The following is a 26934-nucleotide window of genomic DNA, read 5'->3' on the forward strand; positions in this document are numbered from 1 at the left end:
ATTGATATGTTTATTGTGCCAACTTTTACCATTATGTTCCATGTTGAAATGTTTATTGTGCCTACTTTTACCATTATGTTCCATGTTGATATGTTTATTGTGCCTACTTTTACCATTATGTTACATGTTGATATGTTTATTGTGCCTACTTTTACCATTATGTTCCATGTTGATATGTTTATTGTGCCAACTTTTACCATTTTGACCTTAAGGTTTGCAGAGTCAGTGAGCGCTGGAATTTTAACCTTCCTACTTAACAACTAAGTCCTTGCAGTGCATGTAATGTGCCTCCTTGTTGTAAGACCGTTTTCCGCCACTCTTATCTAGTGCTGCTTCACTGAGACGCCTTAACTGAAGGCTAGTAAACAGTCCCGCCTGAGCCATTATACTGATACAGGTCAACCAGTTGTGGCATATATGTCAGTCTTAAGGCTAAGCGTCAAGCTAGGAAGCTACAACTTCCTCTTTTAAGAGTCTTAGGTGTGATTCGACCCAGGATTGGCTCTGGATCTACAGACAGAGCCATAGGGGCTGGTCACAGTTAGTGGACCAACAGAGTCTAATACTGAGTTGTGTCACAGTGATGAATGGAGAAATGGAGACACTTCCCACTGTAACCTACGGCGCTGGTCATATTAGCGGACTCGACAGAACTAAGATCGTGTTGTAAACAGGTCGCTGCTAGTGGACGACAGGTGATGCATACCTTATCGCAGAATCGCACTTTAATTTCTATGTGATAATTGAAAATCAATTTATTGGTGGATCCTAAACAGCAGGATAGGCTTGATCTTTTCCATTAAAAGATAAGTGTAAAGACATGAATAATACAGCTGTCTGGCAGCCAGGATCAAGATAGGATTAATAAGAGTTTGCCAAAGGGTTATGAGAAACCAGGTGTGCTTTGCCAATTTGAGTTGTCAAATCTGCTGCACAAAAATAATCAAATTGACAAGTTTGTAAGTTTATGAGAGAAAAAAAAGTGTAAACTCTCAAGATTCATGTCTGACCTTGCCAGAATATGGACGACCTTCAATAAAGTCCAACCATATACCTGAACATTTATGAACATTGTACATGCATATCAAACAACTTGCAAACAAAACGGTCAACCAGGGTATTAGAATTCCGACATTCTCATATGTAATTCTCCTCTTGAACCGTCAATATTGCATTAGAAAACAAGAAATGTCATGAGAACAGTCCTTTTAGAGCTGGAAACAAAAAAATTATGCAAAAGTAAAATACATGTAACACAGCCTATGCATATATATTATGAATATCATGAATATTATAATGTTCTGCGCAAAAAACAGAAACAAAACCTAGAGAACTGCTCAACACATTAATTAACCCAAGGCAACGGCTATCAATAATGGTATGACAATGAAAGGTGGACAGAACTTGAGAACAATGATCACACCATCAGCGATCAAATGATGATGGTTTCTATGATGGTCAAAAATCAATGGTTCCATCAATACCTCAAAATGTTTAATCATGGAGGGCTAAATTACATAGGCAATTTGTCTCTAAGCATGCAAACTGGACTGTCATATCACATTGATAGCTAACCCATCTACATATTGTATTGTAAACAGTCTTAGACTTCTTTTCTTGACACTGACAAGATATCATGAAAGGAAAAAAAAAAACACCCCGCAATGTCTAATTATCTCCCGAGTTATCAAAACTGCTTTTCAATTCTGGTGAAGATTCTTTTTAGTCTGCACATACGGACAATCCGCTAGCTCATGACTATTTCATATCATCAAACAAACTAGCCGTAACTACAACACAAGTGCTGGGAGATCACGGGCAAAATCAATATCAGTTTTCTCACTAACCATGAAATGCTGTATAAAACTGGACACTCCTATTACTTGGAACTGAAATCAGTCTTTGGATTCAGCCACACAATGGCTATAACACTCTGGTGTTGATTAGGTGCATGGCTGTAAAAGGGCGGTTTAATTTGTTCAGGAAATGGAAGACTGGCTAATTATTAATTCCCAACAATTCATTTTTTTGCCCCGTTGATATCACTGCCTGGTATATATGCATATACAGGCTCTGAAGAACCTGTTACCAATCACATACATATACCAGTTACAGCCTGTACGTTTCCATTAGGTGTCATGTTTGTAAAAGCCAAGCCAATAAAATGAATCAAGGCCAAAATTTATACGATAATAGACAATAATGCTTTCAATTTGTTTGTGGTCCTTACCTCACTGAGCATTGCAGGAGGTGACAGGAAAGTTTGTAAGTATGATCATACAACGAAAAGTTATTAGGGGTGTGTATATATATGCTGTGTCACCTGACACCACTGAAGTATCATGCTGAAGACACCAGACATGACACTACAATTAGACACATTATACAGACACTAGGCCTAACCAGTCCTGTCCCTTTCTCTAACCTCTTAGTGGTGAGCACCAAGCATGGCAGCAATAGGCGTCCTTTTTAACGTCTTTGGTGTTGCAAACTGTTTGGAAAAGTGGAACTGACAGTGGAATCAGTGGACAGAGGATATAAACCCATGATCCTAGTCAATATCAGTATCCTAGAAACTCCAAAAGGTGAACAACAGCTTTGTAACACAGTCACCACTGCAGGTCACCTGGTCATAATGTGCTTGTGAAATTGTATACTGACGGAAAAATATGCACAGTCACCAATAATGAAAAAAAATTCAAAAAATGAAAAACACCTGTGTTGACCTTGTTTTTGTTAATATCTGTTTTATTAGCTTTATTACTGAACCATTACAGACATTGTTTCACACAATTACATTTCACAGATCCTTACATCATACAGGTAGGAGAAGGAAGTACAATGTGTGGTGATTTTATCTGTTGTAGCCTAGTGGAATGTGGTGTAAAATGTCTGCTTCACCTGCAAACAACTCCATTTTAAAGAGTAATGCTCAGAATGAATGAATGATAATGGTTTAACGCCACATCGGCAATATTTCAGCCATATTGTGGCGATGAATGAATGATTATGGTTTAACGCCACATCGGCAATATCTCAGCCATATTGTGGTGGTAATGCTCAGAAGAAAGGATTTAACACGTACAAATCCTTAACGTTAGTTTGATAAATGATCTAAAATCATTAAGTTGATTCCGAGTCGTCTATTCATCTTAGAAAGGTATTTGGGGCTTTTTTTAAAAAAATTAGGATAATATATTCCTGGAAAATTGCAAGTTTAGGCATTAAAAGTAATACTAGTACATACACAAATTTATCTGCGTCTAATCATGCACTTTTTCTGGGGAGAATTTTTTAGCCATTTATCCTATTAAATTAGTACGGTCACGGATAGAGTTACCAGGAAGCCCACAATGGATGAAGAATGAACAAAAGAGACAAAGGAACACCTGAAAAGGATTTTACGTAAGAATAAAATCCCCAGTCCTTGCGATTTGCGTCAACAAACCATATGCTATATAACAGTCTGCAACACAAACTTTTGTCTGAACATAAGCAATCCTTCAGCGAGAAAATATATCCGTAAAGCTTGGATGCATGTGTAAAGGCAGACTCTGCCCTGAATGAGGGGCGTGAAATGGGGGAATGGGTAATCCTATTCAGTGCTAACTCCACATGTGGAAACTTGACACTCAACTTGGGCAGAGATGTGCATAACTGGGGGCGCTAGGGTTGTAATGACAATAAGACATTTCTGCAGACTAAACAGATAAGATAACCTGCAGCCCTTTTCAGTGAGCACAGAGTGAGTGCTTGGGGTTTAATGCCATACTCAACAATTTTTCAGTCAAATGACCACAAAGGAATCCTTAGAGTTAATGTAATGTGCCTCCTTGTAGCAGGACGGATTTCCACCCTTCTTTTATCTAGTGCTGCTTCAATGAGACAACTTACCCTTAATGTTGAACACCAAGTAAGGAAGCTACAACTTCCCCTTTCAAGGTCTTAGGTGTGGCCCAACCCAGGATCGACCCTGGACCTACCGCCCCCAAAGCATATGCTCTGCCAACTGGGGTATCGGGGCCTGTTTTCAGTGGATACAATCAGTAAAAGCATACATTACATGTGTCATTATGTTGTTGGTGACACAATATTTTCTTTCTGTTTTTGCACACGTGTTTCCAGAACAACTGGACTAGTCAAAGGTACAGCTGCCTTAACCCTCATCTACAGCTACATTATAGGTGTTAACTACCCTGCAATTAACATATGTTTCTGCACACTTAGCGCTTAATATTCTACTTGTTTTGCTTCTCTCTGTGGCAGGTAGAAACTGCACAGGGATAGGAAACAGTCTTTTTACTTTGCATAATGTCTTTGTTTTCAAAAATGTAAGAAGTTGGTACCCATTCCGTTTATACCACAAGGGTTTTTAAATTGCACACTGACCACGTCATAAAAAAAAAAAAGAAAAAAGGAAGAAAGAAAAAGAATCCAATGCGACAATGGTAACATTCAGCATCTTACTGATTTTTTTTTCTACCTGGCTGTGTACATTGTTATTTCAGCCCTGAGTAATATTTATATATAATATATTATGAGTGACATATCTCTTCACCCGATGTCAGGGAACTTACAACAAATGGATGTTCCAACTACATGTACTTCATAAAGCGAGCCCTTGCTAAAAATACGATTTATATACTTTCTTTTTTTGTTTTATTTTTGAGAGGGTAGATAACTGTAATTCTTCAACCGTTTTGCATGTTTAGAAGATGTTTATTCATGCACAGAGATAAAATTTTACTTTGTTTGAAGCCCTGAGACAGGCCAATCCAACCAATGCAGTTTCGTCTCCAAAATCAAATAAATTGCACTAAAAGTTGTTCTTTCACATGCGAAAAGGTCGAGGAATTAAGGTATGATTGTAATTTACTTTGTGCTTCTACGGACATGCAGGAGACGGCATTAAGGACAGTTTGTGTCATTGCTTGACACAATCGTTTATACTGAGCATTGATGGCCCATGCACTCACAACCGTTTGTGTGTAGGATTCAACAGTAACCCCCATCAATTTATCCAAGCAGTAAATCTCCTTCCGATGAAAATAGTCTGAACAATGTAGATGATCGATTCCTTGGCAACCACTGATGTGTATTTGTATAATTCCCACTCTTCGAGGAACTATCACATGCGCACGACAAACAATGTGAAATTTCGCTCCAAAAAGTGCACTTAGGTCAGTAAATATCATATTACTGTTCGTACTGTATGCTACCTTTTCCCAGCAGGATATCAAGCTTCAAAACATCCTTTTACAGTCAACAGAACTCAAACAATGTGGACAACTCAGTCATGGGCAAAATTTTATGTCATTTACCGTAAGCGCAAACAAAATCCCATCACACTCACCATTTATGAAAAGTGTGTAACATGGACAATGGATGTCCACTCCAGGGCTAACCAAACAGAAACGAAAAAAAAAAAAAATAAAAGATAAAATGACCACTGTACCATCACAAGAAGCAATGCATGAAAATTTCTAAAATGTACTCCCCTCCACAACTAGGAATGAGAGGTACACCATCATCAACGATATACACTGACAAATGTCAGCTTTCCAAAGTTTTAGATATACATGGTAACATCCTGATCAATCGTTTTGTTTTTTTTCTTCTTATTGTGATGTTTACTTTAATACTCATGAATTTTTCACTACAATGGAAGAGCTTTTAGCAGAATATGTACAAACTTTTGGCAGGTTATGTCTGAACTTTTGGCAGGTTATGTATGAACTTTTGGCAGGTTATGTATGAACTTTTGCCAGGTTATATATGAACTTTTGCCAGGTTATGTATGAAGTTTAGCCATGTTATGTATTAACTTTTCCATGTGACATTTCATGCACATGTAAGTCATAGTCATGAAAAATCCATGGTCTTCAACAAACGTGGGACAGCACAGCCACTTCTAAACCTCTCACCCCCCAACCCCCAACGCATCAGCTGACTGCTTGTTGTTATCACGTGCTTATGAACAATATGAATCGCAGAATATGGACATTTCCAGTTCCTTGTACAGTATGGCCAAGAACACATTAGCGATAAGTACATGTCAGAAGAAAGACCATTACATACTGTCTAGGAAAATGGTTTGATTTATTTTTTTAATATATTTTTCGATGCATTTAAAACTTTGTATGCTTCTCTGGCCTTTTCTGACCATACTGGAAGAAGGGATGTCACTTCAGCTTTTTGCCACTTGACACTCATAGATTGTTACATTTCATCATTCAAAATGCATCTTCATTAAGAGTTATGAATGCATTCAACACATTGACCTTGAAACAAACTATTTCAAGCCAAAAATATTTGCTGTGATGTCACTGATACCCTCTGGGTCCCAACAGACCACCATAGAATCCTGTGTTTTAAATGCATTTTAAATGAAAAATTCTAAAAAAAATAAAGCAAATTTTTTTCCAGGACAATGTTTAATGGTTTTTCATCTGATATAATACTTTAATGTTTTCTTTGCCTTTAAATGAGATACGAGGATAAGTGAAATGATTGTAAATGAATGATAACAGGAAGATTTCTTTAAAGGTAAAAGTGAAATGATTGTAAATGAATGATAAGGAATATTTTCTAATAGGTTCAAAAGAAATGATTGCAAATGAATCATCTGAAAATGCTGATGAATGCGAGTTAACATTTTCTGTGCACTGAAAACTGTCGACAATATGGGGGCTTTGTTTGACATCATCAAGCAACTCAATCTCCTAGCGTGATGTGTGTGTGTGTGTAATTCATCCATAAATAATGATGGAGCCAAAATTAAATTCCATTAATTAATCAATGCGCAAAATTTTTTTTTTTTTTTTTTTTTTTTGCGGTTCAATGAAAACCGAAAAGTTATGTTGTTCAATGCCAGTATAATAAAAGACAGGTCAGAATCTCCACATTTACAAGATATTCAGGTTATTTTGTGACAATGCGAGTCAGCTAGAACATGAGGACAACTGTAAGAGACTTGAAGAAATAGCTTATCGGGACATGCTTTGATATATTTTAATTGGTGTTTTATTCTGTTCTGAAGAATATTTCACTTATATGACGTCGGCTAGTGATATGGTGGGAAGAAACTGGTCAGAGCGTGCAGAAAAACCCATGACCATCCACAGGTTGCTGACAGACCATCAGGAGAGAAAGGCAGCATGCGCTGCACTTGAACTTGTTATCACATTGGTGAAAGGCTCCTGGGTCATTGCACTGCACTGATGACCCCCCTGACATGCTTTCAATTCGAGGTTTTCAGGACATGCTTGTCTACCTATCCTAGCACTACTACAGCTACTGCTGGGAATATTATCCCTATAAAAGTTATTACTCCATGTTGGATTCGTAACCCATCAATCCCATGACTAGACAATGTTATCTTCATTGAGGGTGAGTAGGTTGGGTCAGGTGAAAACCAACTTAAGTGATCGCTTGTTATTTTATGTGACTGTAAAATACCTTTGATCAAATAAAAATAATTAGGACGAACTGAAGGCAGTGGCTACCACTGCCAATTTTCATAGTGCTACTGATAACTAGACAGCTGACACAGTATTAACACTTCCTTAATGTGTTAATACCGTACACAGTACGTACCGTACACAGTATCTGCAGATACCGTACACAGTATCTGCTCTTACACAGCATCATACTCCATTATTCCAATATTAAGCAAGGCATTCACAAGATAAGCATATACTAAAACAATTTCTCCATTGGTAAGCCTGATCATCACTTCTGCTTTTTGAGAGGAAATATAATTCTTTGTATTTCAGTGTGTAAAGTCTTTGTCTGTTGCCAGCCAGTAATATCTGGAGTACAGATGTAAGTTTAGTATGAAAATCAATGGAAACCATCTAACCTTTGGGCAGGTGTGATTTTTATTGGTGAAAATTTGAGATTCTTGACGATTCTTGGGGACAAAACATCAGGCAGTGATGAGGTTCAGTGCTGGCTGCCTGATGTTATTAAGTACCGTAACCATGATATCTGCCCATCCCAGAAGGTTCAGATTTTGACGGTCAACCTATGTCAAGATTTTTATGGCTGCTTTCTCACAGGCTGTGCAAGTTAGGCACCAATGTTTATGGGCAACTCACATCATAACTCAGGGAAAATTAACAGGTATCTGTGGTTATAGCAGGCTTAGAAGGATAGTGAAGTGAAAATCTGACTTACCTCCCCCTTATCAATCTTCATTCCTTGACCTTTATATGCATACATGGCCTTGACCTGCGGCACCTGCTTTGTTTCCATGACATCTCTCATGACCTCTTTCTCCACAGTTTCTTCCACCTCTATTTCTTGTGGAACATCCACAATTTCTTCATCAAAACCATTTTCTTCTGGAACTGTGCCATTTTCCGCTGGGGCGAACTTCTTAGGGGATATCTAAGACAAAGAAGAGCCCAAAGTTTTATTTATGTATTTAATTGTTGTTTAGCGCGATACTCAGGAATATTTCAGGTATAGAACAGTGCTCAGTCTTGTGGATGGGGGAAACTAGAGATCCCATACATTACCATAGCAACGCCTCTCTCTCACATCCCACCCCACCCCTGGAGTCTTATCCTAGCATGTCCATCAATTGGGGTGGGGGTTGTGTGGTGGGGGAGTGAATTAGTTCATTCATGATTTACACAATCTCATGATATACACGAATGTTCTTGGCAATCAGTGACTATATTATTATTATTTTTTTTTTTGGTTATGAATAGAAAAAACGAAGAAAAACATTATCTTGAAGCAACTGATCATGAATTTAAGTGACAAGATAATGAGCAATAGATGGACCATAAAGACGGCTGTTTTTTCGAACATGTCAACGATCATAATATAGCCACTTACATTATGCTCATGGGCTGCTTTTGTCATCAGGGAGGCAAGCTCATCAAGTCGTTTTATTTCTGAATCAAAGGCTTTGATCTCTTCCTCCAGACGACAATGACGAGACAGCAATGCCTGAGAAAACAAGGACAAAGATCCACACAATAACCAAGAAACATACGCCACAATAGATGTAACGTAATCAGACTTTGTCCATTCATTTATCTAATGTTTCACAAGTGAGTTGACATTAAAAAATTCCCTTCAAAAAAAAAAAAAATAAAATTGAAAATTCAGCTTAGTACTTTTGTCCAATAAAACGTTTAACAAAATTTTCCGGTTATTCAAGGCTTTCACATCACGTAATTATATCCTTAGCAGGAGCAATTACTGGTGCATTCTATATCTGCCACAAATTTGAAGATTTTTCAGTTATACTTTATACCCTCATCTGCCATTGAAAAAAAAAGATTCATTCTGCCTATTAAACCAATATGTAAAATGATGTGGCCTAACAACAGAAAAACAAGACAATGTCCTATTTGTGGATGTATATACACGGTCTTAGTGGTCATCGGTAAACATGATAGATGAAATTGTCCGTCAGCAATATATAAAAAAGAACCTGTCCTATTATCCTATGACAGCGCGTCATTGTAAAATGTATGCGCTTGATGGACAGTTCTAATATTGCCGTTCAAATAAAGTGTATCATCCAGGATACAAAGACAGCTATGATTGTCATACTGTTTTACACAAAGAGATAAATCTTCTTGGTGGTGACTGAAGGTTGCGTGATGAATGAGCAATGGAAGAGATCAGCAATTTTCTTTTTTCATCTGCAATCGCACGAACATGCCTATTTTTTTTTGCTTTGGTAGTTAGCAGCCATTTTAGGCAAATTAATTAACCAACCATTTCAGTCAAATTATTAAAGAAAAACAACTAAAAGAAAAAAGTTGGAAAGAAAATTTGGCAAGCATTCATCTCTAGAGGGCCTTAAATGAAATGAGCAAAACAGATTCCTGAAAACATGAAGAATTAAAAAGAAAGAAATAAATAAAATAACAAAAAATAAAAATTAAACAAAATGCTTCAGACCAAATTACAATTTTTTGACCTCTCTTGACCTTTCTTAAATAAGAGTTTGCAGGAGATTAGGTTGGCAAAATAACCCACTTACCTGTGCATTGGCTTCATCCCGCCCATAGTCATCACTACAGACCAATGGCATCTTCTCTCTCATCCAGGCTTCAGCTTCATTAGCATCTGTATAATACTATACAAAAGAGACAAAAAAATAGTCTGTTAATTAGGGGTAAACATGTCAAGGAATCTTTGCCACTTCTACACAGAAGTGATTTTGTGATAATGTTAGAATTGGTTACTTCACAGATGACGATTTCCTGAATAAGTTTGTTACTGTAAAAATTATCACATTCTTAAAAAATTACCTATTACTGCCAATATGCTTACATAAAACAAGAACTGAATGGAATAGCAAAAACTGTCCTCTCCAGCAATACACTAAAATAAATCCAATCCACCACGATTCAATAACCACTGCAAGTTTTTCTTTTTTACCTGTTGAGCTTCTATGGCATCCTCAAGTCTTGTACGTCTTGCCTTTGCTAGGTCCCGTAACTCTGCCCACTTATCTTTGAGGTTCCTCATCCGCAGTCCGATCTCTTTTTTGTCCCAGTGATTTTTCTTGACAAGTGTTTGTCCAGTCTCGCATACCCGTTCTGTCACGGGCCAGCGGCCTTCCATTTCTGCTTCCATTCCCTTTTAACAAAAAAGATCTCTCTTATTGTGCTGCTTGTGTTGTTTAACCCAAAATACCAACAAAACAAAACCAGCATAAGCATGCCTAGCCAACAATCTCAACAAAACAAAACCAGCACAAGGCTGCCTTGCCTAATTTCTCAATAAAAACAAAACCAGCATAAGACTGCCTTACCAAAAATGTCAATAAGAAGAAAACCAGCGTAAGACTGCCTTGTCAAAAATCTCAAAAGAAACAAAACCAGTGTAAAAGCTGCCCTACCCAAGCTAAGACATGCCAGTAAAAAGGCTGCCTTCCCAAAAGTCCTAATAAAGACAAAACTTCTGCATAAAGGCCATTTTCCACTGCAAGCAGTGTAGTGTTCTATTTTATGACATTGCAGCGCGCACTGTGCAGCGTGTGATGCGGCATGCAGTGGAAATTGGAGTATGGGCTGTTTGACCAAAAATCTGGATGATGACTTTATGAATTTAAGGCTTCCAAAGCTTTGGTAAACTTCAGTGTAATTCCATTTAAGAAACGAACAGAAAATATTGTTTTTCCCTTCTCCTTCTTATACTCTTAGCTTTATATTACACAAATACAGCGAAAAATCCAGAAAGAGTCGGTTTAAATGGGGCCTGATGGTTGCAGTCCTGGAATGTTCCTGCATGTTAGTCAGTTTTCTTTATTTCAATGTATAAATGACGTTCACTTACCCTATTTGTTTTAATTTTTTGGACACCTGGTCTGCTCTTTTTAGTCAGTTTACATGTAATTGTAGTAAAAATATTGTTTCTTTTTCATCACATGGTTAGTCCATCTAATGAACAACATACTCATATCTTTACTTTTCTAAAAAAACTGGGAAAGAAAAATAACATTCTGCTTTCAGCACAACTAATATCTGTCCCAAAAATTAGAAGAAATAGGGTCATCAGACACAAAGCCCCTCCCATTCAAAATGACCTCAGCCCCCAAAAAATAATTAAATGCTTTGAAAGATTTTTCTGACCTTTGAGGGCATATGTTTTTCTATCCACTTATGTTTTCTCATTTAAAAATTTGTCAAAAAAAAAAGAATGTACACAATATATGCTATTTAAGCTGTTTTGAGTTCCCTTTTCCTACACGTAATAATTATAATCAGAAAAAGATTAAACACACTTGTACATAAAATATTTAATAACTGCACTTTAAAGCCATGCTTTGATCATCGTATAAAACAAAATATTCGTGCTTAAAAATCTCAAACACACTTTACCTATATGAAAATCAAGGGAGACAACTTTTGTCAGGACAATACAGAAGTAGTTCAATCACTTATGAAGCTTTTACTTCAGAGGGTGCTATATTTCTCAGATCCATGTGTTCCATGTTCTGGTCTTGAAGATCTAGTATTTTCTGTACTTGGGGGAAAAATAATCCTGCATGGTTGAATTTTGTGATAAAAGTTAAAAAAAAAAAGTGACACAGAAACAGAAGATCAACTTTTTGAGTCAATATCAATAGTATTTAAAATAACCCATCAATAAGAATGCGTCTTCATAATCCCACTGAAGAGCAAATAAAAAGCTTGTGCGCTTCTACAGCTTTACCTCCTGTTTTTTCAGCAGACGCAGAGCAGCGTTGAGATCTTTGCCCACTTCTGTGGAATTCGCCTCGTCAATTTTCTCCACGACCCACCGCTCTTCTTCCTCAGAGTCCTGCAGAAACTGATAATACGACCTGGCCTCTTCCAGCTTGGACTTTCGTTGGTTGCTCAACCCATTTATTCTGAGATAAAAAAAAAAAAAAAAAAAAAAAAAAAAAAAGCAGTACAAAAATCAATCAGAACTATCTTGTTAAAATTATGGATGAAATGTCAAATGTACAGTTGGGATTGATTTCCCGAAGTAGGGAAAAAGGGCATCTTTGAATAAATTAGTAGGCCTGTACAAGAAACCCTGCTCTTAATGGCCTTGAGAAGGAAGTTTATTAATGTGTATGAAGATTAACCCTGATATTAAGTAACTGACTTTAGTCCAAAAAAGAACGTTCCAATTGTGCTGTATTAAGATGAGACTGGTACTATTGTTTATTTGAATGGTGTTATATGTCGAGCTGAAGAATTTTTTATTTCACATATACGATGGTGGCCAGTTGTATCGTGGGAGGAAACTGGGGAGAGCTTGGGGGGATCCCACAACCATCCGCAGGCTGATAGCAGACCTTCCCGTGTACAGCTAGAGAGGAAACCAGCACAAGATGAGCTTGAACTCACAGCAATTGCACTAGTGAAAGGCTCCTGATTCACTGCGCTGCCTTTATTAAGGTTTGTCTTTACTTCAAGTCCAATTTTAACCAATTCTCACAACTATTTCAGCCTTCAACCTTCAATCTTATCAACAGCCTATGTGGCCAATATTCTGGAAAATTCTGAGAGAACTACGAGGTGTAGAGAAATAATTTGCACAGTTTTATGAAGCTTGCATTTTTAATAACACCAACAAATCATTTTTAGCATCATTTTCATAATAATTGTATGCATAAATTCCTCCGAAAAAGGTGCTTTAGTTTTTGATAAGGTTGAAGATTTAAAGGATCCGTTTTCTCGAACAGAACATATGGGACTTTTTTTTACCTATCTAGCTGCTCATTAAGGTCTTTCAAGTTCTTGTTCAGAATGGGGCTCTCCTGGTGGGATGGTTGCTGAGACTTCCTGTTGAGATTACGCACACGCTTTGTGAGCGCCTTGAGCTGTGCCTCCAGCAAACCATGTTTTTGGAGGTAATCCTCAGTAGCCTGAAGATGTTTGCCTGTGTCCTCTACTTTGACTTTGGTCTGGAGAAGTATTATAAACAATCAGAAAGGTTGAAATACAAATATTGTTCCACCATTGAATTTTGTGTCAGTGCACAGCATTCTTTAGAGACTCTTTCTTTTACATGATTGATTGTTTACAAGTGTATTTATTTCTTTCTTTTATTTGATTGGTGTCTGATTACTGGCAGACCCTACCACACACGTTTACAAACGTTAGGTAGGTCACTTGTAATTACATGTCGATAATCGAAAGGCCAGTCTGATCAGCCCTTATTAAACTCCTACACGCCAGATGAAAATTACGCTGGTATCTGCGTTCAACCGTGAATTTCTGGCTATGAGATGGCAAGGACAAATGGTGTGGCAAAATATATTTCCCAAAACACAAGGATGAACAATGTGTCTAAATTGTACATGTACATTAAGACTTGAACTAGGAAATGCAGAAATGTCTTGTTTCTATAATAGCAGACTGGAATATAACTGAGTGTTCATTTATTTATTTGATTGGTGTTTTATGCCGCACTCAAGAATATACGACGGCGACCACGATTAAGGTGAGAGGAAACGGGGCAGAGCCAGGGGGAAACCCACGACCATCCGCAGGTTGCTGCAAGACCTTTCCATGTACGGCTGGAGAGGAAGTATAACTGAGTAAGTCTGATGTCTATGTACAACACAGCAAAGAAAGTGGCTGATCCAATTGCAGAAATCTGAAGTGTTGTACCAACCTCGACTTCTTTCAGTTCATCCTGTATGGTCTCTATCTCCCTGAACATGCCCATCAGGTTCTGAAAGCCAGATAACAAGAACTTCCTCTTCTCTAGCTCCTCCACTAACTCCCGCCATTGTTGGTTGATTTGCTGATTTCTGCACAAGCAACAACAACAACACCGTAAAACACTGTGCCAAGATGTTTCACCTTGAAATCTGATTGACTTCAGAAATCCTCACAAATACAAGAAAATTACTGTCAAGCATGAACAGAGAGAGAATTGATATCTATGAAGATCTAAAAATTAAGTTTAAATGAATTACTGGAACATGTGTATAATGATTCAATGTCACAGTGGACAAACACTGCGGTAATATCCATGTCTGAGCTACATGTACGTCTATAATGCAAGAAGCATAAATTTAAATTGGAAAAAAACTTTGAGAACATTATGGATCAATGTTCAAGGAAAAAATAACCAAATATTCTTCATCATTAAATGAAGACAAAAAGAATAAACTTACTTTCTTTGAATGTTATCCTTGGAATGATAGTGACCCTCCACAAGTTCACTGGCTAGTTCATTTAGAGTCTTAAACCGGTCACCCTGGAAGACACGAATTAAGGCTTATTTTAAGTAAGACTGAATTAACATTTAAAATTGCTCAGGTTCCCCCCCCCCCCCCCACCACTTCAACATTTTTTGAAAATGTTTGTTAATACTATTCACAGTTAGGCAAAGAGCTAATTTAATAAAGTTAACTGCCAATGATGTCATGTACACACATGAATTTATGCTGCAGCTTTCAAGGCACAGTCCTTTTATAATTTTGCTGTTGGCTATCAAGTGCTGAAGTCAGTCACAATCAGAGAAAATGAAGACGTTCGAACGGCCAAAATGAAAATTTGAAGTCATGTTAGTTATAGACTTGACACACTTTTCTGCTGATATAGGAACTGTATATCTGGGATATCACTATGGCAACTATCTCCTTGTCAAGTTATGACTGTAACACTTACCCTTGCAAGTATCTCTGCACTGATTGCCTCATGTTTTTTAATGTTTGCCTCGGCCTGTGCGGCATTATTGCACACAATTTGTTCCTGGAGAATCTGGAACATGTCGTTCAGCCAGGATTCACGAATTGCCGCCTGTGAAGACAAACGCATACAAAAGAACACCATTACAACAAACTACAGCAGCGCACAAAGTTCATTTTAACATACTATCAGTTCTCTTGTCCTGACCTCTGTCTTCTCGAAACTGTCTCAACTTCTAAGTTCAACAGAAAAACACATCCTTCAAGAGAATATCTGCTAAATTTTCACATACTTCATTCATTTTCTTAAATTGTAAGTTTTAAATTCTTCACCTCACATTAACAATCACAGTACATGTAAAAGATATGCAAACTGCAAATGATACAACGTATAACAGGCAATCAGAATCTGTGCATCCCAAAAGGGGCATAACTCTGTGAATGTTGAAGCAATGTTATTGGTTTTCAATCAGCCTCAACTCGTGTGGTGGAGACAAAGAGTCGAGAAATCTGATCACCCCTGAAGCAATTCTGTAGATGTCGTAACGCAAGAATGTTCATGCATGGACGGACAGACAGGCATCCCCATACTGTAACACCCCTTTTTCATTACAGACGAATATAAAAAAAAAAAAAAAACATCACCCTACCTTTCTCCTAAACCTCTGAGCCAGCTGCTCAAGTCGTTCTTGTCTGAAATAAGAGGAAGAATATTTTTACATGAATGTTACTCCTGACTGCCTATGAAGCTACACAAATATGATATGAGTAACAGAGCATCTAATGGTCAAAAGAAATGCTCCCCTCTCAGGTTATCAGTGTCTTACTTACTGATGTTAAATTAAATTAAATTAAATCTAAGTAATTGCGGGGATAATTGTACTGACTGAAGAGTTGAAAACAAATCTAAGTTTGGTTACAAACATAAATGAGTGAACTACTTGAAGAGAATGTTATAAACACTAAAAAATTGAAAACAAAAGATAAAAGAAAAGTTCCCTGTTTATTCTAGAAGTTATGAAGATATGGAGATGAAGTTAATGTGACACATGTTGAAAGTTTGGAAAAATTAATAAACTATCTACCATCTACTTTCTTTCACTTTTATAAATACTTTTATACCTTTTCTCTGTCTGAAGGAGTCCAGTCCTCATCATTCTTGGCCTAATATAATCCTGGTGGAAATATTTACTGGGACTATACAGGAAATAACCTCTGACCTACCGGATTAATTCTTCCCTGAGTGCTACTTCCCGGCCATGCTCTGCCTTCTCAAGGCTTGACCATGCGCTCTCAATGTCGTGGACCAAGATACCTTCAGGGGGAATGTATGCTCTCTGACCGTTTGCTTTCAGTTTGGCTTGAATGTTAAAGTACTGAGCCTCAATGTTGCCCTTTTCTCGGTATCTAAAATAAACATCAATTCACAAACATTAGTGTTAATCACCATTATATTGATAAACTTTTCGGAAATGCCTATCAACTGTTACCATAGTTCTTCGTGTTCTACAATAAGAATTTCTTCCAGCAGAAAATGAAGGCAACTACAACATCATAAATCTAAGAAAGTCATCTGTTTATGCCACTGAGTTTTCAACAGTTCTGTAATTATAGATTTTCTTTGTCCTTTGTTGATACACAGTGAAGAAAATGTTTGAATGATCGACACAGAAAAATGCATTCTAACTTGCAAGCTTTTAAAAACAGTTTTGTAAATATAAATAACCCATTTGCTTGTACACCATACAGAAAATAAATTTGAATGATCAAGTATTCTCACTTGGGTGGTTTTTCAACGGTTCTATAATCTTTAAATTTGATCAGCTCTTTCTGAATGGCCTCCAGAGAGTTTGGGAATCGTCTGTTGTTGAGCTCCTGGATTTTCTGTCTAATCCACTCGAGGAGTTGTGTAGTCAGCGCTTCATAGTCCTCCTGCATTCTCCTTACATCCATAACCTGGGCCATTACCTGTGCACATAAATATCATTAACTGATTTGATCACAACATGTATGGAGAATCAACTCCATAGAGATATGGAGAATCAAGAAACATACCCCCATGGAGAATCAAATGCCTGCATACATGAATAACCAACTTGGAGAATGGAGATTCAACTGATAAGAGAAATGGAGAATCAACTGATTAGAGAAGTGGAGAATCAACTGACTAAGGATATGGAGAATCAACTGATTAGGGAAATGGAGAATCAACTGACTACGGAAATGGAGAATCAACTGACTAAGGCTTTTAGAGAATCAACTGATTAGGGAACTGACTAAGCAAATGGAAAATGTTTTGAACCGGAAGTACATAGACGAAATGAATTCAAGACTATGAAGAAGAAAACTGTGAACATTAAAGCTTAAATCCTGCCAACATCACTTCTCCTTCTAGTAGTCCAGTTGTAGACCTACAAACTGCTGTACAATTATTCAATAGGTGTTTAGTGGTCCAGTTGTAGACCTACAAACTGCTACACAATTATTCAATACATGTTCATCGTCATACTCAAAATTTTTTTCACTTATAGGATGACATCTTGGTTTATGAGTAGAGGAAACCAGATTAACCTCCAACCTTGACCATGTACCTGGCAAAATTCCTCGCTTAAAGATACAGCCAAAACAATAAGAGCTGGGTTTGAGCACCTAACCTCAATGGTCGAGGGACTTACTGTTGCAGGGAGCAAGCATGCATATAACCATGTGAGCCAGTGAGCCTTGCATCTCACTGAGAGGCTATGTGCAAAGACTTACATCACCTAGGAGATCATCACCACCCTACCTTAGCTATTCTCCTTCCTCCTGTTTTCTCACTCTTCATCTTGGCAAAGTAATGGTAGTAAGATGCCACATAGGTCACAATGATCTTCTCGTCTGGCCTATTTACGTCAACATCTACAAATACATAAGACAGGCGCATTTAAAACATTTGATCATAAAATTCAGACATGCTCTACTGAATAACACTGAAATGGCATAATTTCAATGATTTAGGTTCAAAATTTTCTAATAAAAAAAAAAAAATTCTTCTCTTCCTCAAAGACTTGCATGCTCAAAATTTAAAATGTCTTTATCGATTTGCTTTAGAGATTTACTTTATTGATGAAATAAATCCTATACAGCACACAATAGATAAGGCACTTTAACAGAATACCTCGCCGCTACCAAAGGAATTATATAGTTTTACCTTCAGGATCCAGGATCTTGGCAATGCCAAGTCTGTCCTGTGCAACGTCAAAAGCATTATTGAGATTGCCTATGTGATCTTCAGGAGCCAATTCGTCATAGTTGATCAGGTCAGGCCTGGTATGGAACAAAAATGAGATGGTTTTTAAACCAGGCTTACACATAAAGAATCTGTCAAACATTAGTTCGGCTTTATTAGCCATTAAGTCTTAATTTTTTTACATCTTCTTGTGGTGTGATATGACTTAATTCAACATAGTTAAAGTAAAACTATAAGGAAAATTTGCATAATTCAAAACTTATTGAAAAGGTATCTTCCACAAATATTTGATCAAATACATTCATAAAGTATCACTTTGGTGCTAAAAACTTGGATTTCCAGTAGAATAGCATCCAACTTTTTTCAGATGAATTGAAGACTTGGATTTTGGCAAACTGGATGAAATGTTAGGTGGAACACAGATGATGATATAACATCAACTGATTCTTACCTGTGGGCATGTATAAGTGCATTAAAAGCCAGGCCGTTCCTCCAGCTGCTTGTGAAGTTTTTGACATCAACACCTGGGTATCTAAAATAAAGACAAAACAGAGCACTGACTTCCATTTTTTTTACAATGGGAGACTCGAGGACGAGTTACACACAAGGTCCACATGACTGTAGCACACATCATTTTCTGTTGGGACATTGCAGTGAGTGTACTTCATTTATCTTTTATGAGCACACGTACACTGAAAATGACGTAATACAGGAAAGAACAGATGAGTTCACAGCCTTGGGCCATCTTGACACATGCAGGAATGAGTTCTCCATTTGGAACTTATTTCAAGGGACATAGCTCCGTAACTAATGGATTAAGGGGGGATAACTCATATAGCAAATAACGACAACATTGCTGATGCAAGGCAGAATACCAGTTTATTGCTTTTATAAATTTCACTTATATAAGGTGGCTTGCGGATAGAGTAAATTTCTATATTAGTGTGCGGGGTACCTCAGAAATGTCTAAATGTAATCCAGGAGTAGGATTTATACAAGTCACTGAAGTGGATCCATGAATGACACCTTCATAGCAGATTCAAAAGATTATTACATTCGAAAAAATCACAATTAAAAATTCCTGTTTAGGATTTAACTGTATCTGTGTGTAATATTTTTTCTGCTGAATCAGATGAAGTTAGAAGATCTACAAGATGGGTAATATCAAGCTAAAAGTCAGGATGTAAACACATGGTAAAAGCCTCACCCAGCAGTCTTTCTTTGGCACCACAGCAGTAAAGCATCTTTGGCAGATTTCTTCTCACTGTCTTCATCCTCCTCATCCTAAGTTAATGGAGAGAATAAAAAAAAAAACAATCATCATGACACAGAGAAGATCAAAGAAAATATGGTTCTAAAGATGAGGTGATACTTGCATCGAGTTGGTTTTCTGGTCTGAATGCAGCAAATTGCTCATGTTCCAATGAGAATGTGTACCAGAATTTCTTTTTTGAACAAAACCATAATTATGCAGATAATCAGAATGAAAATGTATTCTTCTGTCATCACTCTTCATACACATACTATTTTAAAACATCATACGTGGGAAGGTCTGCCAGCAACCTGTGGATGGTCGTGGGTTTCCCCCAGGTTCTGCCAGGTTTCCTCCCACCATAATGAATGCTGCTGTCACATCAGTGAAATATTCTTGAGTATGGCATAAAACACGAATCAAATAAATAAATAAATATTTCAAACATGTATGGTGTGAATGAGATTTGTGAGTGGGATGAACCTGGCCTGAACATGGGGAACAACTCAAAGCTTCCAGAACAGGTAACTGAGCAAGAGCAAAATGTCTGCCTACAGAACCCATTACATGGCCAGGTCATGAAGATTCCGCATGTTAAATATTACTGTAACATTACTTTTACTTCAAGAAGGTTTTTAGGTACATACCACTTCAACGACAATATCTTGAATTTGGAAGCGTAAAATAATGGTCCAGATGAGACCCAGGATAAGTCGAGGATTGCCATCTACAATGTCCTCCGCTCCAATGTTCTCAAAATGTACCTGAAAATTGGAAAACAAATAAGATTTTTTAAAAATTTCTAACATAACTTACTGTGGCTTAGATATGGAATATTTGAAATGGCCAGAAGATTCATAATGTAATATGCTGCAACTATGAATGGCGCAATGACTTCTGTACCTGGCCACGATTCATCGACCCTAAGAATGATGGGCCAGAAACAACTGATGACAAAGAAACACTTGACGGATAAGAAACAAATGAAACAGAAACAAACAATGGATCGAAAACAACTGATGGAACAGAAACAAATGACTGATCCGAAACAAATGATGGATCGTAAGCAAATTATGAAACAGAAACAAATGATAGGACATAGAAAAAAAAAGCCTGAAAGGATAGATCAGAACTACGATTGAACACAAACCGCTGATGGACAGATGGATTAGATATGTCTGCTCGGCACAGCAATAACAGAGGGTGACCACTCAGGCATAGGTAATATATGTGTGATGCTGAATGGACCAGATCCAGTTTAACAATAAATGACAAACTATACATATGCATCTGTAAACTGAGCAGGTGACTGGCAATTCCATTTGGATCAGAATAAGACCTTGACACTCAGTGCCAAGTTAAATTATCATATGAGGAAACTAATCCACCTGCATCAACGCATACAAAGACAACACTGATCTGACTGGAGAGCTTACGATTTTAAAAATATTCAGGACAATTAGTTTACTGTGAGAAAAACAAAAAAAACAAAAACAAAAACAAAAACAGAAGAAATAGAGGTGACCTCTTTTTCGTCTTCTAGTCTTATGTGGATACACCGGTTCAGATTGGAGATGGATAATTTTCTGACGAAGGTTTATCCAAAACATTTCTTTTTGCAGTATCATACAATGTATAACTGTAAGCGCATAAGGTGCACACAGTCATGGGATGGGCGCATAACACATAAAACAGGATCTAGGTAAGTCTAGAAACTTTCAGGGTAAATTATACAATTATTGCATGTTTCAGAGTGGAAAATTGTGATTTGTCGGTGTGCGCACGAGTTGCACATCAGCTGTTGAGAGCCGACAAATCACGTTATCCGGTGTGATAAAACAATTATTGCATGTTCCACTCTGAAACATGCAATAATTGTTTTATCACACCGGATAACCCATCACTCAAGACTTTACGTTTCCATCCGTGAATGGTATTTGGACAGACCTAAAAACAAATGACTGTCAAATCAGACGACAGATGTGACATCATACAACACAAAGGGGAGACTACCTAAGACCCAACCGAAAATAAATGTGATGTAGCATGTTTAGCGTGCTATAGTGCATGGGTTTCTTTTAAGACATTAAAGCGTGTAACATCATGAAATGTGACGTGATATTATCCAATGGGGGAACGATACATTTACAGGAGGTACAATGGTACAAGTTACCCATGAGAAGGGCATATGGGGATTTTAACAGTGTGGAATTTTACCCCAGAGCTGCTGGTGCATAACACACAAAACCGTACCTAAATATGTCTAGAATTTTCGAACTATTCAAAAAAAAACACTGTCACAGAGAAAGGTATAGATGGTTTTCAGTTTCAATCCCAGTTTAGGTAGTTCTAATATCCGGATACAATTTGCACATTATCATCTACTGCCTAAATCTAGACTTTTCTCTTTCTTGTCACAAACTATAATTTGATATCAAATCACACAGATTTTTCCATTTGCAGACAACAACCAAAAAGTGCAGAATTAAACAGAGAGAAATAAATGTAATAACATATTACTTTTGCTGCTGAAATCTGGATTTTTCCATGACAACACCTTTCTACCTTCCAAGCAAACCTCAAAACAACTTTCTAAGATCAAAAGAACTCTTAGCATCAGGAAAAATGAGCAACTTGGTCATGGAATAAATTTGGGGTCACTTTGTTTTTCTATTTATTTGATTGGTGTTCTACGCCGTACTCAAGAATATTTCACTTATACGACGACGGCTAGCATTATGGTGGGAAGAAACCGGGCAGAGTCCAGGGGAAACCCACGACCATTCGCAGGTTGATGGTAGACCTTCCCACTTATGGCCGGACAGGAAACCAGCATGAGCTGGACTTCTTAGTAATGCACAGTCAGACTTCTGGCTGGATGAAACTTCTGTGTGCGTATTATTTTAATTTTTCACCTGTTGACATCCAGGTGACATCCAGGTGTCTAAATTACGGAATTCAGGTGGCATTTTTACAGAATGTATAAACTGCTCTGGACTTTTCTCACTGTGTTTTTGACACAGTGAGAGTTATCTTGACTTGCTTGCATAGCAATCCAGATAAAGTGAGTGATAAAGATAAATCAAGGTGCGGCAGTAACCTCACAACTTAATCACAAGAATAACGATGTGAATTACTGGCTATAAAGAGACCACAAGAACACAGTATCGGCATACTGTTATCTCTAAACAAAGATACAAATGTAGCAAACTAATAGTCACTCTGATAAAGATGTGTATTGATACAAGCTAAACTGTATGTATCTCTCTCTGTTTTATATATCTCCTATTAGAAAACCTTTCCTGCAAGTCCACACAATTTGCAGGTAGTTTTGGCACGGCATATACATGCACTAGAATATTTGCGTACTTGAATATTTGTTACATACATCTACATCACATACTTGAATATTTGCTTCATACATGTACACTACGTACTTGAATATTTGCTTCATACATGTACACTACGTACTGGAATATTTGTTACATACATGTACACTACGTACTTGAATATTTGCTTCATACATGTACACTACGTACTTGAATATTTGCTTCATACATGTACACTACGTACTTGAATATTTGCTTCATACATGTACACTACATACTTGAATATTTGCTTCATACATGTACACTACATACTTGAATATTTGCTTCATACATGTACACTACGTACTTGAATATTTGCTTCATACATGTACACTACGTACTTGAATATTTGCTTCATACATGTACACTACGTACTTGAATATTTGCTTCATACATGTACACTACGTACTTGAATATTTGCTTCATACATGTACATTGTGTACTTGTATACTTGTATCATATGCAAAAGCTACAAAACAAGTATTTTTTTGTACTTTACAAAGACTCTGGATTCAAAGTATATTATCTCGGTTCTTCAATCTTTTTACATATAACTGGGTCAACATTGAATGGAATATAAGAATAAAATTTCATTTATCTGTAAATGATTTGTGTTAAATATCTAAATCAAGAATTAGTTTTTTGTAAGATGGTTGTTTGTGTGTGGAGAAAACCAGGTTTTGTAACAAAAAAATCAATTCACCATACACGCTTGCTACATAGCCTACAAACCTCTTCATGTTAAAACAAAAGTCGAATTAGCAAGACAAAATGGATTCAAATGATCACTGACCTTAGGCTGAAGAAATACAATAAAGTGTTGCATAAATTAAAAGGTATCTGTTTATGTGTGAAATATGAACATATCTTACTTTCCTGCCTTTCATGCCTATTTATTTGATTTGATTAGTGTTTTATACCGCACTCAAGACTATTTCACGTGTACGACGACAGCCACAATTATGGGGGGAGGATCCTTACGTGTCCAAAGTGTCTTATGGCTGACATGGTTAGGTAAGACTCTTGACTCTTCACGCTTCAAAGTTGAGCGTTTATTTTCTTCAACAACTGTTCCTGTTGTTAGCTATGTTCATGTCAAGTAAGTGTGAAAACATTATCTTCTTGAAGTCATGGTATTAAACGGAGTGTACACATGGTACTGTGTATGAAAACATTGTCTTCTTGAAGTCATGGTATTAAACAGATTGTACACATGGTACTGTGTATTAAAGTTAAAAGTCACAGTGATGTGAGCTTTGACAGGTTGCGGTACACTTCTTAGAAACCACATGAAAAAGCATCTTGATGTTTGTAATACAGGTCATACAATGTGAAAAGGTTCGTGCAGAGTGCAGTACGTGTCACAAGAGTTTAAGAGACATTTTACAAAGGCTTGACCCGCCTATGGAAAAAAAGTAAATTTTATGCAGTACATGTAATAAGAGTTTCTTTCTTTCTTTGATTGGTATTTTATGCTAAACTCAAGAATATTTAACTTATACAAATTTATATGAAAATTCCAGCAAAAATGGAGGAAACGTCAGAAAAAAGATGTCAGGATATTTCTCTTTTTTTTTTTTTTTTGCCTTTCATGTAGCATTCAAGGAGGTTATAATCTCCACTGCCCATAGGCAATATTCTTGTAGCAAGTTATAACTATATTTCACTTATGACAGTATGACAGTCTCTTATCTGCTACTGGCATCAAAACAAGCACTATCATACGAAAGTTTTATTAACCTGTGTTACGGAAAATGCAAGTTTTTATCACTGTACATGTGATCAACTGTTGCAGTACAATCCCTCAGCCTGAGGCATCACATGTCTATTTCTATGTTCTTATATACAAAACTACTTGAGGGTGATCAAACACATGTACCATGGATAGAATAGCACATTAAAAACAAAACTGTGCAGAGGGTTTCGTGTGTCGCCGTGCAATTAGGTCCCTCAAATTAAAATTCATGCCCCATGGTAAATTATATACCTATGAGGCCTGTTAGAAGATAGTTTGTCAAAAAAACCGATAGAGTGAGATTAAGAGCAGTTTAGTCAGAGCTAAATAGTATGCAAGATAGCAAAATACAGGAGTTCTATTCACAGTAAAAAACAAATTTTAGAGCCAAATGTAATTAACATCATTTTTTGTCAAGTTAAATTGGGGAAATATACACAGCAGTATCCCTTGTTCACCTTCAGAAATCTCTACATAAACTGATGAAATTTTTATCACTTATATTAAAGTGAAATATCAAGACATAATGTGATGTAAAATTGGTTATTACATTTCTTTTTATTTACCACAACTGTGTACAGCAAGTTTTCATCTAAATTCACATTATCAAATTGTCAAATAAGTATTAAACAGAATATTGCACATCAAATTTTGTTCCTAGCTGTGAAGCTGAACAACATAACACACTGGAAGTGTTGTGCCTGTACTGTGTGTGAACTTTCACCTCTCACGTGAACAATGTTTGTATTATTCAAATTTCACAGTGCAATCTGTTTGATCAATAGTAGAACAGAAGCCCAGTGTTATTTTGGATGTGAGCAGTTGTCCATATGTTTCTTCACGCAGGCCAGAGATGTCGCCATTCCAATTCAACTCATGATACTCACAAAAATAATATTTCCCTCCATTACTCTATTCACCATGGACACTAATACTATCCGTCCTATTTTTTTTGTAAGGATCATGTCCTAATTTTGTTCAAGTGTTTAATCAGATTCTTGGTTGGTCATTCCCCACCACTGACTCACCCCATGCGTAAACATTACACTGGTCAGGTACAATGAACAGTCGTGAGAGAGAGACCTAGACGGAAATTTAAACATCAGGAATACCAATATTACCCTGATTATTGAATCAAAATAATCCCTTTATTAATCAAATATGTACCTGCTTAGATGAAAAGATACATAGTTTGAATGTTTGTTTTTCTAAGTGCAACACGGATGTCTATTACACAGTGTGTCTGTCTGTCTGTCACTGTGTCTGTGACTGTCAGTCAGTCAATCGGCTAGTCAAATTTTTGACATCCTATCTGGTAAAACATGGCCGACCACTTAACGAGGGCCCAACTACATTCATCTAAACCATTCTACAACTGTGATAATCTCTCATTTTCACTAGAAGACAAAGGATAGAGTGCCACCTACAAGTCCTAAGTGCCAGTATTTTATATGTAAAATAAGTTAGTACCTTTTTTGATCTTGTCATAAAGTTGTAACGATAGTGAAATGACTTACTTAATCAGAGCTTGATCTATTCCATACCAAAAACCAGAAGCAAATTTATATATCTGAATGTATATCAGAAAGCTTGAAGATGTTTTCACCTGCTTTTTGGTGGCTTTGGTTAAAATTATTTCATCTATTTATTTCACTGGTTCTTCACTGGACACAAACATGACAATGGAAACACTTTCAATCCTTTCTCTATTAGAAATGGTAATCCAGATTGATAAAAACCTAAAGACTGACTTTGTAAACACAGGCCCTGTTAAGGTGCAGAAATGAAGTTCGGTGAAGCACAGAAACGGAAAAAAAAAAAAAAAAAGAGAAAAAACAAATAAATACACTGAATATTTTCTGTTGCAGCCATACAGTGATTGGGGGGGGGGGTCTTACCTTTGACCTAAGGAACACCAGGCATCTATTCACGTTCTCCACTTTCTGTACCCTCAATATGCCTTTGTTTGGTTTGCCCAAATGTTCTCCAGATATGATTTCTAACAGTTTCATGAGCAGTTTCCCATCAGCCAAGTCACGGAACAAGTCCTTGATTTCCAGTCGAGCCTAAAAAAAACAGATATACAAATCGTGAAAGTGTTGTACAATTATCAAATTAAGTGTAGCTTAGGTGTTTCATCACCCAACTGGAGTATTAATAAAGAAAATAAAATCCATCAATCACCGTTCATAAAATAAA

General features: G+C 36.9%; 1 protein-coding gene across 1 annotated transcript in view; it reads right to left on the bottom strand.

Moving 5' to 3' along the window:
* LOC135466408 (spectrin beta chain-like) overlaps positions 1-26934 on the bottom strand; it is a 153590-nt gene that overhangs the window by 78409 nt on the left and 48247 nt on the right. The window contains 14 exon segments of the mRNA XM_064743860.1: positions 8179-8391; positions 8848-8961; positions 10010-10105; positions 10411-10611; positions 12190-12367; positions 13215-13414; positions 14128-14266; positions 14636-14718; positions 15132-15263; positions 15802-15844; positions 16376-16558; positions 16932-17119; positions 17937-18049; positions 18342-18457. Coding sequence (XP_064599930.1) covers positions 8179-8391; positions 8848-8961; positions 10010-10105; positions 10411-10611; positions 12190-12367; positions 13215-13414; positions 14128-14266; positions 14636-14718; positions 15132-15263; positions 15802-15844; positions 16376-16558; positions 16932-17119; positions 17937-18049; positions 18342-18457 — 1999 coding nt within the window.

The sequence above is a fragment of the Liolophura sinensis genome, chromosome 6, assembly GCF_032854445.1.
Source record: "Liolophura sinensis isolate JHLJ2023 chromosome 6, CUHK_Ljap_v2, whole genome shotgun sequence".
In the NCBI taxonomy this organism is placed as follows: domain Eukaryota; kingdom Metazoa; phylum Mollusca; class Polyplacophora; order Chitonida; family Chitonidae; genus Liolophura; species Liolophura sinensis.